The sequence below is a fragment of the Nelusetta ayraudi genome, unplaced genomic scaffold (assembly GCF_046127955.1).
Source record: "Nelusetta ayraudi isolate G7.1 ecotype Tasmania unplaced genomic scaffold, CSIRO-AGI_Nayr_v1 ptg000021l, whole genome shotgun sequence".
Classification (NCBI taxonomy): Eukaryota; Metazoa; Chordata; class Actinopteri; order Tetraodontiformes; family Monacanthidae; genus Nelusetta; species Nelusetta ayraudi.
The window spans coordinates 4,202,697-4,219,069 of NW_027466071.1; the positions used below are offsets into that span (position 1 = coordinate 4,202,697).

The 16,373-nt window shown below is 45.1% G+C and overlaps 1 protein-coding gene across 2 annotated transcripts in view; it reads right to left on the reverse strand.

The window, feature by feature from the left end:
* The window catches only part of LOC142889105 (neurexin-3a-like), a 35,705-nt gene extending 20,511 nt beyond the window's left edge, over nucleotides 1–15,194 (reverse strand). Inside the window, exons 1-7 of one of the 2 annotated variants that reach the window (XM_076027725.1) lie at nucleotides 14,084–15,194; nucleotides 11,935–11,955; nucleotides 10,501–10,527; nucleotides 9,946–9,973; nucleotides 6,156–6,196; nucleotides 5,091–5,392; nucleotides 3,488–3,649 (exon numbers count right to left, since the gene is read on the reverse strand). In XM_076027725.1, coding sequence (XP_075883840.1) covers nucleotides 3,488–3,649; nucleotides 5,091–5,392; nucleotides 6,156–6,196; nucleotides 9,946–9,973; nucleotides 10,501–10,527; nucleotides 11,935–11,955; nucleotides 14,084–14,768 — 1,266 coding nt within the window. In that variant the 5' untranslated portion in view covers nucleotides 14,769–15,194. Of the gene's footprint in view, nucleotides 1–3,487; nucleotides 3,650–5,090; nucleotides 5,393–6,155; nucleotides 6,197–9,945; nucleotides 9,974–10,500; nucleotides 10,528–11,934; nucleotides 11,956–14,083 lie in introns of those variants that run through there. The other variant, XM_076027724.1, reaches the window with a different exon arrangement.
* Between the last annotated feature and the right edge of the window lie 1,179 nt (nucleotides 15,195–16,373).

A 16,373-nucleotide genomic window follows, 5' to 3' on the forward strand; every position in this document is an offset into this window, starting at 1 on the left:
TGAGGGAGTGAGAGATGAGAGAGTGAGAGGTGAGGGAGTGAAAGAGTGAGAGGTGAGGGAGTGAGAGAGTGAAAGGTGAGGGAGTGAAAGAGTGAGAGGTGAGGGAGTGAGAGAGTGAGAGGTGAGGGAGTGAAAGAGTGAGAGGTGAGGGAGTGAGAGAGTGAGAAGTGAGAGAGTGAGAGGTGAGGGAGTGAGAGATGAGAGAGTGAGAAGTGAGAGAGTGAGAGGTGAGAGAGTGAGAGAATGAGAGAGTGAGAAGTGAGGGAGTGAGAGGTGAGAGAGTGAGAGAGTGAGAGGTGAGAGCTCAGCTAATGCTATTCAGAAGGCGACTGCCAGATGAAAGGGCAGCTTATCAGCACAGTGCAGGCGGCTGACTGACAATAAGGTGTGATTAACAATCAGATGGAGGAGAGCAACACGGCTGCTATCTCGCATCACACACTGCTGAGGGCCGGGAAGGAGGCGGGACTCAAGATATCTGCCAATCATCATCTGCTCGCTCAGCTCACACACGTCCCTCATTGAAATTACAAAGCAGGGCAGGAGCTCCGTCCTCCTGCTTTCACTGCACTGCATGTTTGTGTTTTTCATTTTTTCAATGTATGAAAAACAGCTTATTATCATTATCATTGTGTGTTTGGAATATGGAGCGTGGTTTGTATATCAGCCATTTATTCACTTATTTAAACCGGCCATCTCCAGAATTCTATCATTCTGAAAACATTTCTGAAATAATTTTACTTTTTGAATGAATAAACAATCAACAAACAAATGAATAAATAACAGTTTTTGTTCATGTCATGATCGTTCTTAAATTGTTTTATATTATCAGAAACAGTCTGGTGTGATAAACCCCAAGAGGGAAATAAAAATATCAAATATAAATTTTAAAAGCATTTCTTGAAATTTACAGAAAAATCAGGATCATTTATGATTTTGAGCACTGTAAATATGAACACAACATGACGACAGGCAGGGCCTCCTGCACCGCTGGTATCCTTTATGACATGTCCTGTATTGTTTGTCCACACGAGGGCAGTAATAGCGTAACGTCGAGTCTCTCGACAGCCATTATTGTGAGAAATTCATTCTTTCATTTGAACTTTTAGTTTGATCTATAATCACAACTGAGTTACAGTCACAAGATTTCCAGGTTTCTTTCACATCCTGAAGTGAAGACGATGTTCATGTATCGCTGAGTGACGTCCTCTCACTCACCACAGTCAGAGGCCCTGTGCAGAGCGTTTGCTTCTCTTTGTTGTGCAATTTCACAGATGTTAGCAGTGCTCAATGTGTTTATTGATACATATTTAGATGCATTCATGAGGATCTTCTGAGTTGAATTGAAAAAAAAGACACTGAGAAGAAAACAACTTCAGTGGTGTCTGAATTGTTTGTTAAAAAAAATAAAAACGTACTGTTTCAATTCTACTGTTAATATAAAAGTATTGCAAATGTCCCACTGACAATGCAGCCAAGACACAAAGATTAAATCTTCAGGCTGGGTCGGCTTTGGGAACCGGAATTATTATTATTATTATTATTATTATTATTATTATTATTATTATTATTATTATTATTATTATTATTATTATTATTCTTGTGTGTGTGTGTGTGTGGTCGCCTTCTTCCCTCATTATTTCCTGGACTTTTCAGCTCAGCACCTGCCCTCATTTCTGGCCTGGCTGTGCGTCTGCCTGCTTCTCCGCAGAGTCAAAAGGCTCCACGTGACTCAGCTGATTGAAGCGTAATAGCAATCATTATGGCAATTATGTGTATTTGTAGGTTGTAGATGTAGGGGAGGACGCTGGGTGTAGTAGGGCTTTGTGAGGCGGTGATATTGGTTGGCGAGCCGGACAAAGACAACAAAGTGATCAGATTTTGGTGCCATGGTAACAAAGCGTTTATCTGTAATAGCAACACTGGCAACAGGCAAATTAGTGCAAATGGAGCAGCGCAGGGAAGGAGGAGGCTGGGAGGAGGAGGCTGGGAGGAGGGCGCTGGGAGGAGGAGGCTGGGAGGAGGCTGGGAGGAGGAGGCTGGGAGGAGGGCGCTGGGAGGAGGAGGCTGGGAGGAGGAGGCTGGGAGGAGGGCGCTGGGAGGAGGAGGCTGAGAGGAGGCTGGGAGGAGGGCGCTGGGAGGAGGAGGCTGGGAGGAGGAGGTTGGGAGGAGGGCGCTGGGAGGAGGAGGCTGGGAGGAGGTGGCTGGGAGGAGGAGGCTGGGAGGAGGGCGCTGGGAGGAGGAGGCTGGCAGGAGGAGGCTGGGAGGAGGTGGCTGGGAGGAGGGTGCTGGGAGGAGGGCGCTAGGAGGAGGTGGCTGGGAGGAGGGCGCTGGGAGGAGGGCGCTAGGAGGAGGAGGCCGGGAGGAGGGCACTGGGAGGAGGAGGCTGGGAGGAGAGTGCTGGGAGGAGGACGCTGGGAGGAGGGCGCTGGGAGGAGGAGGAGGCTGGGAGGAGGGCGCTGGGAGGAGGAGGACGCTGGGAGGAGGAGGAGGCTGGGAGGAGGGCATTGGGAGGAGGACGGAGGCACAGAGGCTGGTTTCTGTCCCTGGGTGACTGTGTGGCTCCTGACTCAGGACCACAGTGACACAAAGCCTGCATCTATTCTTTCAAAATATAAAATAATATAAAATAAAAATAAAAATATTATACATCAAATATTCTGGTGTGATGATAACTGACTGAAATTATTTTATGTTTGCTTATTTATTGATGGACTATTGCCATGAATAGAAAATGCAACGTATGCATTAATGGCACAGCAGCATAAATCACAAACTTCTTGTCATTACTGTGTCATTCATTTTTTGTATTGTCCTTGTTTTTAGTGAGGCAACTTTGTAGTTTCCCAATTTGGAATCAAATCAAACGTTCATTGATTCTATTCTACAAACAAGTCAACTCCAATATAAAAATCATTACATGATGACCTGTCGTCATTTAGAATTTGAATATACATGACATTAGAAACAAATTATTAATTATTAGAATCTCACAGCAGCGCTAGCTTGTTGCTACATGCACTCCCAACCCCCTACTGTTCATGTGCAGTATTTATCTTCAGGAACCTTGACGCACAAAACTGATGCATTTCTTGTGAAGAAATTATTTTTTCAAAGAACATAGACAAGAGTTTTGGAAAAATAAAATTTCCTGACCTGGTAATTTATAAAATCAAATTTTCCATTTCTGTGAACAGTACAGTGCACTGGCTTGCCGTCTTCATCACAGTAGAAATCAGTTGAAATCAAAATCAAAGATGGCGGCCACCATGGCAGCCTTGGCCTGGTGGTCTCTTCTGTGTTTATGTGCCTCAGTTTTTGAGCAGCGCCACCTACAGCGCCAGGCAGGAACTGGTCAACATCGCTTGGACAACCAGCAACTCTGTCCATCTACTGGACGTCTTGGTCAAAGGTGTGTGTGTGTGTGTGTGTGTGTGTGTGTGTGTGTGTGTGTGTGTGTGTGTGTGTGTGTGTGTGTGTGTTGTACCTCCTTGAGGCAGCCCATGAAGTTGTTGCTGACTGGAGATCCAGGCAGGTCAGCAGTGCTGGGGCTGCCACCAACATAGAAGAAGTCATCAGAGCCCAGCATGGTGTAGTCTTCCTGGGTGTAGCCCGTCGTGGTCAGAATCCCATCCACTGATATTGTCACCTGGCAGAGAGAAGAGTTTGAAGAGGAAAACACACAGCAAGCTTTGCTTTAAATTCAGAGAGAAACGCCAGCGTGAGCAGCAAGGAAGAAGAACACACAGTAGCGTCAAGAGGTTAGTCAAGAGTGTCGTGCTGGCAGAGATTGAAAAAAATGCTCAAAATCTCAATTTATTCTAAGGATTCCCAAACAGTTTTCAGTTTTTCTCAGCACACACTAGGAGAACACAGCGGACAGGAATGACCCCAGGCATCAGCCACAGTGTAGAAGAGTGGAGAGAGGGGGTAAGAGAGAGGGAGAGAGTGAGAGAGACAGAGAGAGAGAGAGACAGAGAGGGAGAGAGAGAGAGAGAAAGAGAGAGACAGAGAGGGAGAGAGAGACAGAGAGGGTGAGAGAGAGACAGAGAGGGAGAGAGAGAGAGTGGGAGAGACAGAGAGGGAGAGACAGAGAGGTGGAGAGGGAGAGAGAGAGGGGAGAGAGACAGACAGAGAGGGAGAGACAGAGAGGGAGAGAGAGAAAGGGAGAGAGAGAGAGATTCACTGCAAACAAAGGTCAGTGTTGGGTACCACACAGTGCAGCTGGTCAGTCCTCATATATCCACTGTCCAGTCGCTTTAACTGGAAGGTGAGGAGTGAGAGGGGGGAGTGAATCACTGGGAATAACAGAGGCTTCATTAACATCTAATGGAAGGCTGGCAGTGAACTACAATCTCATCAGGTGCTGATTAATCAGGTGAGAGTCCATAGATGAATTATTGGATGCATTGCAATCCAACATGTGACTCTTCCACAGCAATCAGTCATCTTCAAATACAACAATACAAACATTTTGAACAGGCGCTCAAGTCCCTTCAAAACTCTCTCTCACCCTCTCTGTCCCTCTCTCTCTTTCTCTCTCTCCCTCTCTGTCCGTCTCTCTCTCTCTTTCTCTCTCTCTCTCTCTCTCTCCCTCTCTCTCTCTCTCTCTGTCTCTCTCTCTCTGTCTCTCTCTCACACTCTCTGTCCCTCTCTCTCTGTCTCTCTCTCTCTCTCTGTCTCTCTCTCACCCTCTCTGTCCCTCTCTCTCTGTCTCTCTCTCACCCTCTCTGTCTCTCTCTCTCTCTCTCTCTCTATGTCTCTCTCTCACCCTCTCTGTCTCTCTCTCTCTCTGTCTCTCTCTCTGTCTCTCTCTCTCTCTGTCTCTCTCCCTCTCAACTACCATCGTGATCCACCAGCAGTTTGCATAATGACTGTCCTCATGCAGGCCAGACAGGGTCACACAGCGGCCCAGATGTGGCCCGCGGGCCATACTTTGCCCAGGTCTGATCTGAGTTTGATGGTCTTAGCGGCAGACAAGACCAGTAGCTTTATTGCTAACACTGTTGCTGTGTGTGGCAGAATTCCACTGGCGGGCCAATCACAGCTCAGAACAGTGCGCTGCTGTGTGTGTCAGTGTGTCGCCTCACCTGGCGGAGGTTTCGGGTGACTTTGACGTCATGCCAGGTGTTGTCGTTAAACTTTCCGTTGACGGGCTCCACGATGGCCTCGAAGGCCCCCGAGCCCAGGTTGATGACCAGGGAGACGGCGCCGTCCTTCAGCGCCAGGTTGACGTAGTCGGCCGACTTGCCCGTGTGCAGGATGAGGCCGTTACGCTGCCACGTCTTGAAAGAAAGAGTGATCTCGTCGTTGCTGCTTTGGATGGGGTTCTGCGAGAGGTCGTAGCAGAAATATTCCGAGCCGCGGAAGGTCGCCACGTTTTCCTCCCGAGCTGGAGGAGAGAGAGAGAGAGAGAGAGAGAGAGAGAGAGAGAGAGGGAGAAGAGAGAGAGAGGAGAGAGAGAGAGAGAGGGGGGAGAGAGAGAGGAGAGAGAAAGGAGAGAGAGAGGAGAGAGAAGAACCAGAATTACTCAAGACAACTTAGAATTATAATAATAAAAATAATGATAATAATAATAATAACAATCATTATAATAATAATAATAATAATAATAATAATAATGATAATAATAATAATAATAATAATAATAATAATAATAATAATAATAATAGTAATAATAATAACAATGAAGAAACAAAAGATTCCAAATTAACATTTCCAATATTTACAGAAATGCACCAAAATTAAAGTTCAACTGTCAGCAATTTTATTCTATTATTATTTTCATTATCAAAAATTTTTATTATTCTGAATATTTTGAAATCTATCTTCTTGGAACCCTTCCATGAAGATAATGAAGGAACATCAATTTAAGCAAGCGAAGGGAAAATAATCCTGCTGGTAGTGAAGAGGTGGGGAGTGTAGGATGGTGAAGGCAGAGGAGCGATGGAGGGATTTGAGAGGGAGGGGAGGAGGTGAAGAAAGATAACCATCAGTCATTTCAGCGCGCTGCCACATTTCCATGAGTTCTGCGGCTCGGCCCCGCGGTGCGTTCAGGGACCTGCAGGAGCCTGAGCTGAGGTGGTGCGTTCAATGGAAATCAGTGGTTCTACCGTGTAAAATTAAAATGAAATGCAAAATGAAATTACTGTAACATATTACTTTTTTTTCTTCTTTTTTTTTAAAGAGATACATTCAAAATAAATTTGGGAATTTATTGAACAAAAAAAAAAAACACAATAGTATCACATTGGAAATGTTTCTATACAACAAAGAAGAAGGTCTGCAGTCTGAGAATATTTCACATTATAATTCACATTCCTAAGAAATATGAACATTTCCCTTCGTCTTCCATCATCCTCTTCATCTTCTAGTCAGACCTGCATTTTTGCATTCTGCCTGCGTGGGTGCTAATGTTTTTTTTTTTAAGTACTTGAATGTGACTCAGACACGCAGTGTGTTCAAAGACACATAATTGTGTAATAATTGTGTTAGAGTGCTCGGCTCCATCTGATTGACGAGGAAACCTTTCAAAGACACACCATGGAGTCAACTTGTACCACACACACACACACACACACACACACACACACACACACACAGCCGTAACACTTTAAGGCATAAAAACACACAAGGTTGGCTTCTTCCCAGGGGACTCCTCATTTACTGCCTATCAACACACACACACACACACACACGCACACACACACTCAGGCCCTTATTGGCTATTATCTGGGCTGTCAGGCTTCATGTTGATGAAGGGCCATTTTGCAGCTGACGGTCGTCATGGCAACGCAGCAGAAAGAGGAGGATGAGAGCGGAGGAGGAGGAGGAGGAGGAGGAAGGTGTTTGAAAATGTGAACCAGCAGAGTAAAAAGAAATAATAAGCAGTGCAGCAGCATGAAATCAGCTGCACTGCTTAGTCTGTGTGTGTGTGTGTGTGTGTGTGTGTGTGTGTGTGTGTGTGTGTGTGTGTGTGAGAGAGAGAGAGTGAGAGAGCGAGAGAGAGCGAGAGAGAGGGAGAGGGGAAGTGAGGGAGGGGGGGGGGGGTTGTCACCTTTAAACCAGTTTCCAAGTTAAAATAGATTTTCATGTCATATTACAAACCTTATTATTATTATAGAATAGAATAGAATAGAAAATAATAGAATAGAATAGAGGCCTTTATTAATGCCACAGTGGGGAAATGTTCATCATCCCAGCGACGGTCGAGTGCAAAAAAGATGGAAAATTATATGATTAAAAGGAAATAAGGCAATAAAAATAAAAAATCTATCAGGTGTAAAAGGAAAAAATAACAAGATATTTTTATTTTATGAACAGTTGGATTATCTACTGATATCTATACATGACATATTAATAATAAGTCTTTATTGCACCTTTGTGAAAAATGTAAAGCAGATAAGAGGATTATTATTATTATTATTACTACTATTAATAATAATAATAATAATAATAATAATAATAATAATAATAATAATAATAATAATAAAAACTCCTTATGATCCTATGCATTTTGTCAAAAGTGGCTCCAGACCGAAATCATCTCTTTTGTGAAAAAAAATAAATTATTTCTATATTTTTGTTTATATTTACATACATGTTTTCCGTCTTTACACCCTTTTGTGTCAACATTTGAGACAGAGCCGCAGTGAAGTGTGTGTGTGTGTGTGTGTGTGTGTGTGTGTGTGTGTGTGTGTGTGTGTGTGTGTGAAAAGTACATTTTAACTGTCACATGTGGGGAAACTCACAACCTATCAGCTGTGTAACACACACACACATACACACACACACACACACACACGCACACACACACACGCAGGGAGACTTGGCGGAGGCCTCTGAGGCTAAGTGGCTTTAACCTTCTTCCCTCATGGGGACCAGACAAAAGCCCCTGGAGAGCACAAATAATCATCCCCCCCAGCCCCCCACCTACCCCCACTCACCCCCCCCCCCAGCCCTCCACTGCCCCTCCCCCACAATAAACCCCCAGAACACTGCACTGCTTTCTCCATATGAGTGAAACAACACAGCCTTGATTTTTATTTTTTTTGCAATATTGGACACTTTGGGAGTCAGTTAGCAACGTTAGCAATGCTATGGAAACACATTGTTTTGATAGCATATGGCCATTTAGCATTAGCACTAAATAGCTGCTTGGCTCTTGGTTCAAAAAACGGAGAGAAAACCTTGAGTGTGTGTGTACATGTAGTACACATGTATATGTGATGACTTAATATTGTACACAGTGTGACATTAGATGGGGGAAATGTGGGAAGGATGAGGAACCTTTCTGAACTTCTCGCTTTATTTTGAACCTGGAAATCTTTATTTGAATGATGCACTTTGAAATGTTGAGAAAAGAATGTTTGATGAATGTGATCTGGTTCGATTTATCTTTTTTTCTTTTTCTTTTTTAACATGTTAAAAAATAAACTAAAACTAAAACTATCACCAAAAAAATTAAATCTATATAATTTCTATATATTTTTGACAAAAATATGAAACACTTCCTAGACTGGATTTATCAGTGCACTTAAAATGATCGAAAAAGGAATCATTTTAATTTGATGAGACAAATGAAACTGTATAAAGCAGTGGCAGGTTGTGGGCTCTTTATCTGACCTGCCCAGTGCACCAGGGAGGGTCTGCTGAGCACTGATAGAGCACAGAGAGCCTCATTATTATTATAATCTGCTCTGCAAAACACACACGGAGGCCAAACAGGCCTCTGTAAAATAACTGAACTTCCCCGGTATTATTATTATTTTTATGATCGTTCTTACTCCACCTCTCTTTTTCTAAATTACACACACACACACACACACACACACACACACACACACACACACACAAGATTCAGCGGGCCGGACTAAAAAGCTTAACGGGCCCCATATGGCCCCCAGGCCGCAGTTTGCCCACGCCTGGACTAGAAGATGGATGGTCTGGACGTGTCTGCTTTGTTATTTTATAAAAAAAGCATTCCTGTCACTGTAGGTCTGTTTGTTTTATTTCTATACAAACACTCTGCAGGATCGTTTCAAAACGCTGCCACAGCAGTTAGAGTTCTGACCCGGCTGGGTTTTCTGGTCCAATCAGCTGCAGGCACTCTCTGCCAAGGCGTTCCTTCCCTCTGGGTGTGTTTCAGTTGCCTGGGCTGCGTCCTGGCCTTCACTCTCTGCTCCATGTGGTGCAGCATGTGGAGGCTCCATGAACAGCTTGACAGTGAGCGGCTTCACCACAACTCCTCTGCTCTGAGATCCTGGATCATCCCCCGGCCCTCATCAACCAACTGCACGGATCAGCAACGCTGCAGCACAGCAGTTCAACGCTCAGACTTTCTGTTTTCCAACTCAACACAGGAAGTTCAGTCCACTTGCAGTTTATCTTGCGTGTATTTTCTCAGGGCCTTGTTGTGTTGTGTGTGAGTGAATGACGGTGAACCTGGCTGGATGAACCCTGAAGCAGCAGCGTTCCAAGATAGATGCAGCTGATTGATCCCAATAAGGGAAGAATGAGTTGAATTACCAATGACAGTAAATGACAGAAGTCTGATGAACCTGATGAAGACACAAGACCCCCCGCCCCCAGTTCCCCCCCACCACCTTCTACTCATCCCTGGTCATCCCGCGCTTCCTTCCTTCCAATCTGGCTACTCTCCTATTGGCTGCTTCACCAGCGCTCAGTCATGTGCACCAAACACAACTGTTCGCTCCCCCTCATCACAAAGCTTCATTGTGTCTCATGTTGAAGAACCTCACACTGGCACCACCTTGTAGATCCCCTCAGGTCACGCTTACAAAATAAACTAGAAAATCATTTTCATACTTTTCAGGTATTGACTGCAGAGTGCAGGAGTCAATATTTGCCGTCATTGCTCTTTGTTTAATCCACTAGAAAACACAACATAGAGCTTAACAACACAAAGAGTCGTCAGAGAAGAGATTCTGAAAATCCCTACCTTTGCTCTTTGCTGGTGGACGATGGTGGAAGAGGCAGATGGGAAAGATGATCAGCAGTCGACAGGGCAGTAAAAGGAAAGGAGAATAAAAGTTCAAACATTTTTTTTTACAATGAAAGAACAAAACAACAACAAGGCCAAACAACAACAACAACAACAACAACAACAACAACAACAACAACAACAACAACAAAATAACCAAGAGCTCATTTAGATTTGAAAAGTTACAAAGTGTCCACTTCAATTTCACTATTATAATATTTATTAAGGGATTTTAAAGTATATATATTTATAGGGAAAACTTGGACATAACAAACAATTCAGTTCAATTACTTCAATCAATTATTGACTAGACATGATAGAAAGTGGGCTGGTGTTTTTATTTCTGTGGAGTAAATGTGGTTCTTCATGACAAGGAAACATCTGAGGATGGTCCTGAGACTCCAGCACCAGTTGGGAACCAGGTTCAGAACCAGCGGAGCAGCTCTCCAGGTGGAGGATTCACACAGACAGCACACAGAGTGAGCAGAGCGTCGTACCTTTCTCAGCCATGATGTGAGCGAGGCCTTGGGGGAAAGAAAGAAAGAAGAGGAAGTGGAAGGTGACAGAGAACTCAATTGCAATACTTGTTGGTATTGTGATGATACATGTTTTTACACATCAGAAAAGCATGCCATCAGAAACACCCAGGTGCACTTCCACAACCTTCTTCTTCACCACCAAGCAGCCACACACGAGGAGGAGGTTGACTTCAGGCTGAGGCAACACGGACAACAGGGAAGTGCAGCAGGAAACACAGGAAGTAGCAGGCAGTTTGATGGAAACTGCACTTCAACACTCAAACAGGTCGTTCATCGGCTCATCAAATGATTGTGACGGTGGACACGTCCACAGGGGGCAGCAGCGGGCTGGTATCATACATGTTCAACAACTGTGCTGCCGTGGACTTGGCAACCAGGGAATGTTTCTCTTTGAAGATCAGAGTTGCAGCAGTCGCACCCACACAGATGTCCTGTGACCAATCAGTGACTTCCTGTCAGTGTCCACTTGGTGTGGATGTCTCCATCGAGCAGTGATCTCAAGGATCCAGAGGGACCCTCAACCTGCAGCCCCCATTTTTGCCCTAACCCGTAACACATGTCCCACCATGAGGTCCATGGTCCAGGTCAATCTGACTTCCTGGTCCATGACAGCACAAACGCTGCCTTCACGAACCCCACCATGGATCTCCTCATCAGCATTCTTCTCTTGTTGTACCCCTCTGTTCCACAACATGGACTTCCACCGCCTCTGTACCAGGTGTAGGTCCCTGCTACCTGGCCTACCTAAGCACTACCATTGGTGGATCCATTGTTGACCCTGGTCCAGTTCAACTAGGTGCTCCTCAAGGCTCCATTCTTGGCCCTCTGGACTTCAGCGTTCCATTCTCTTATCTGGTCCGGTGACCCACCACTGCTCCACTCTCAGCACCAAAATATAGCTTAGCATCTCACCTCACACTCAACCAATCAGCTCCCTCCCCAGCCATGAAATCAAAACCTAGAGGCCGGTTAACCTTCTCATCCTGGATGTCAGAAACAGGACAAACTCAGCTCAGCTGCTCTTCCCACTAAATGGACGTTCTTTCCAAACGCAACTTTACAATTGAAAGGAAGAGAAAACCGCACAAAAAAGCTACACTAATACGTGCAACTTGTATTGTGTTTTCCTGTTTTGTGGTTACAGAACTGTTTTAAACATACACTGTATTCTAAGACACTTTGTGAGTCCATCTTCAAGGGCCAACGCAATAAAATATGAACTTAACTGTAGCTGAACGGAAATCCAACAACTGCTGCAGTTTTATTGAACGCATCACAAGTCTCTCCAACATCATCACCCTCAATGAGAAGCTTTACTGTTTCATTCGAAATGTGTGCATTTGTATGCAAGTACATACACATGTACATACAAATACGTACAAATAAACTCACCTGGTATTGCACTGTTGACCTCTGCAAGCAAAGAAAACAGGGAGAAAGCAGAAGGTGCCAACATTAGAATACTGTATATGAACACGCATGAACACACACGCACACGCACACACACACACACACACACACACACACACACACACACACACACACACACACGCACACACACACTCACACAAGCAGAGTGAAGAATATGGCTGATATAAGGGCTGATAAGAGAAACTCATAAGAGTATATTAAAAAAAGAAGAAAAAAAAGGCAGCAGTGGGTGACCAGCCAGAGCACATTGTTGTCGTGCTCAGCAACACACCATCTGTCACGGCCTCAATGCTTCTGCTATCATGCAGGGTCACAAGCCATCTGCGCTCAATGCTTGCAGCAGGAATGCCAAAGTTGGCTTTTTAAAATGAAAACAGCTTTTGAAGACTGAAGGACCGAAAGCCCTGACAAAGCCCTCCGTTTGCTTTGGAAAAATATTAAAGCATTTAAAGGTCGATTTATGATTTTTATATTGGTAAAAGTTGAACATAGTGTCCATAAATACATGAATAACAGTGTATAATCACAGCACAATAACAGTCATGTGGTTTTCCTCCTCTTAGATTGGTTCTCGTGTATATATGAGAATCTCCATTGACTAATCAGGGTCCCAGCGCTCCCAGTTAGCTGCCATCTTGCACCAGCATATTTCTAAGGAAGCCTGGTGTGGACAATCCAGCTGCCTGACAGCGTAGCGCTTGGTATTTAGGCTTAACACTAGGGGGCGTCCTCAAATAAAGCAACCAAGAAGAAGAAGCAGAAGAAGACGACGGTGAACGAGGTATCCAGGTTTGGGTGCTCAGGGCCACCGTAGTTCACTGGCAAACTCAGGAGAGGGAGGAAGAGTGAAAGACGCTGCAATCCACGCTGTCACCACTAGATATCGCTGTTTTTGAGGTCCAGTGTGTGTGTGTGTGTGTGTGTGTGTGTGTGTGTGTGTGTGTGTGTGTGTGTGTGCGTGCGTGCGTGTGTTTTCTGTGAGAAATGGATTTGATATCAGCCCAAAAGGTCTCATTTATATTTCTACGCTCATCAGAAGATAAAAAGAAACCTCAGCAGTGAAAAAACTCCCTCCAGACAGAGGTTGTAAGTAGTGGACATGGATCTTAATTCATTCTGAGGAGTGAGAAAAGGCGGTCCAGCGACTTTTCCTCCTGAAGAATATTGATTAGCTGGTTATGGGCCACATTAGCTTGTGTTACACAGCTGAAGGAGCCGGTGGGGGGGAAGAGCCTGGAGGATTTGTATTGATTCTGAATAATTGGGACTTTAAGTAGAGAAAGCACATAGAAAGCAACTGTGTTGGAACTAATTCTCAATGCTGCTCACAACTTTATAACCTCAGTCATGACAAGAATCACGTGTTTTTTTTCCTTTCAGTTTTACAGCAAACTGCAGGAAATCAATCCAGTTTTCTAAGTAGACAAAACACGGCGGTGCTTTGTCACGCATTCGTTTTTCCACTTGGCAGCAATTAATCTTGTGTAAAACGGTAATTAGGGAAATTAGCTAAAAAAAAACAAAAACAGAAACATTTTGATCATTAAACAGCCAAAAGAAAAACTCAGGTTAAGGTCTGACAAAATTTTCAACACAAAAAGACAGAATGCCAAAGTCTAGACGCACCAGACGCTTCATCCCTTCCATCGCCATGCAGTCAGCTCCATTAACTAGCATCTCAATGGCTAACACTGTAGCTGTCTCATACAAACTTTATGTAGCATGTGGAGAATAACAATGACAGAAAGAAACAAGCACTTAAACCAGTCATGTGTGCAAGGCAGCCAACAACTTCTTGTTTTATAGCAAAGGCCATTGGAGTTAAAAAGGTCCTCTGAATGTGAAGGAGCACCTGGTGAAGTCAGTTACTGCATGTTGAGTGGCCCAACGTAAACTCAATCCACTGTGTTTGTCCATCACTAAATCACATCCAGAAGCCTCTTTGTACAATCAGAAGAAAAACCAGCTGAACCCTCCAGAGCAGCAGGGGGCGAGAGCGACCAGGAAAGACTCCAGTGGGAAGGAACCTGGAGCAGACCCGTACTCACCAGGACCGACAGTAACAATACACAGTGTAACACGTTACAAAAAGTGATATAAAGTGCGTTACCTTCAGTGCAGAATTGTCCTCGGTACTGAGTTTTGGAGCAGTCGCAAGCTGGTAGTCCGTCGAGCATGGAGCACACCCCGCCGTTCTCACACGGGTTCACGTTGCACCGCGAGTCCAGCTCCAAGGGCACTTTCAAGCTGCCCAGGAAGAGCGGCTGAGAGGTACCGTACTTGAGGTCCGATATGGTTCCCGCAAAAGGCAGCGTGTTCTGCACCGTGGGCAGCGTGAACGCACTGCTGAGGACGTCCTGAGGAACTCCGCCCAGGAAGAGGTCGCTGGCCACCTTCATGAAGACCCGCTGAGGCCGAACTTCTCCCGCCCTGGCCTGGCCGTCCAGGACCAGGACGGTACGCACGTTGTACCTACTGAGCGTGGCCAGGTGCCAGCCGTTGTCGTTGACCCGCCGGTCCGACACCACCACGGTCTCGGCGCAGTCGATGCTGAAGTGCAGCTGCAGTCGACCGTCCACCACCGACAGCTGCAGGAAGTCGCAGTAGCCCCCGTCGTCAAAGTACAAGAGCAGCGCTCGGGACGACTCCGTCTTGAACTGGAAGCTGAGGTCACCGCGGGTGGCGGCGTCCCAGCGGAGGTAGCGAGCCCATTGGCCCGGACTCCCCAAGAACTCCAGTCCGAGACACGTACTGAGGAACACCTGCAGCCTGATTGAAAAACCTACAAGGCCCATTTCAGCAGAAGAAAAAAAAAGTTTGTCCTATTTGAAAAAGAAATGAATGGTGAAGAAATTTAGCATCCACATGAATTTGCGAGTTTGAGCGTATTATTCGTATGAAAAATATCAGAATTTTTCAGAAGGGTACGAGGCAGCGGTTGGACAACAGTCTTGGTGGTGGACAGTCCGAAGGTAATCCAGGGGAACAGAGTTCTCCTACTTCCCCATCCAATTCTAAGTATGCGGTGCTTTTGCTTGACTTTGTCGTCACTCATGTGAACATATTTTCAAGACTAGCGTTGGTCTTGATCTCGTGCTATATAATTCACTGCCTATCGGGATTTGCAGAGGGATCTTCATCTTATCCTCGTTTGCTGGAGCTGTGAAGGAAGCCTCCTGCCAGCAGCCTGAGTTCCATCACTGAGAAACAAGAGAGAGAACATTAAAAACAGGCTCGTTAGCAGCCGTCCCTGTGCACGCCGTGCGCGACAGAACACAATCAATGAAGGGATGGAGCTTCACGGCTCTCAAAGCGATACAGGTCAAACTGAGCGGTGCAGTTCTCACTCCTCCACAAAGCTCATCAAATACACAACCCAACAACTCGTGGACAAGGTGTGACTTGCACATTAACCACAGCCTGAAAAAATATTGTCAAATTATGTAACGTTACGACAGATGAAGGAAACACTCAGTTTGGAAAACACTGAAAAAATCCTGCAGATAAAAAAGGCCTGACGGTTCTCGGTCATTCAGGTCATCTTAATGTAGAGGGGTTAAGGTGCAGGTGGGCCTAAAGGTTGATGGTACCTTCTATCAGCAAGGTGTTGATAGAAGGTACCATCAGCCATTAGCCCCACCAGCACCCCCATGTGGTTAAATACATGATGGGACATTTTCTCAGAACTGAAGAAGACTTTTGGATGAGAGACGAAACATCTTCAAGATCCAGAAGCCCCAACTGGACCTTCTACATCCAACGTAGGGTTTTCAGGACACTTTTGAGATCAGTCCGCCCAGTACATTTAACTGGAATAAAGTTCTGACAATCTGCTTCAGGTCAAAGCAACTCTGTCGTCAGGTTACATGATTTCATGCTGCAGTTGCAGATGTTGGATTCACCACCATGTCTTTGCCTCCTGGATCTCGGATCAAACAGACACAGATGATTGACAGGGAATGTCCCACAAGTCCTATGACTATATGGACTAAACCAGGCACGGGCAAACTACGGCCCAGGGGCCATATGCGGTGCGTTAAGCTTTTTAATCCGGCTCTTCAGCCAAACCTGAGGAAATTATACGATTAGCCAGTCAGTCATAAACAGCTGTTTATCCTCCATGTTCCCAGCCTCTTCAGAGTCGTTTTCCATAATGGATTTATTTCCTCCTATGAGGGGGAGTGCTGCTGCGGCCCCTCCTTGGACAACTTTCACAACCCACTGTGGCCCCACCAGTCAAAAGGTTTAGCCCACCGCTGGCCTATAGCATCAGAGGAATTTGCCAAAAATATCGAACCGATACTTTAAAGAATAATTATTATATATTATTATCATGATTGTGGACCTTCTGTTTCTAACCATCCTTGATAACTGGATGGTTCAGGAATCCAGCTCATCAA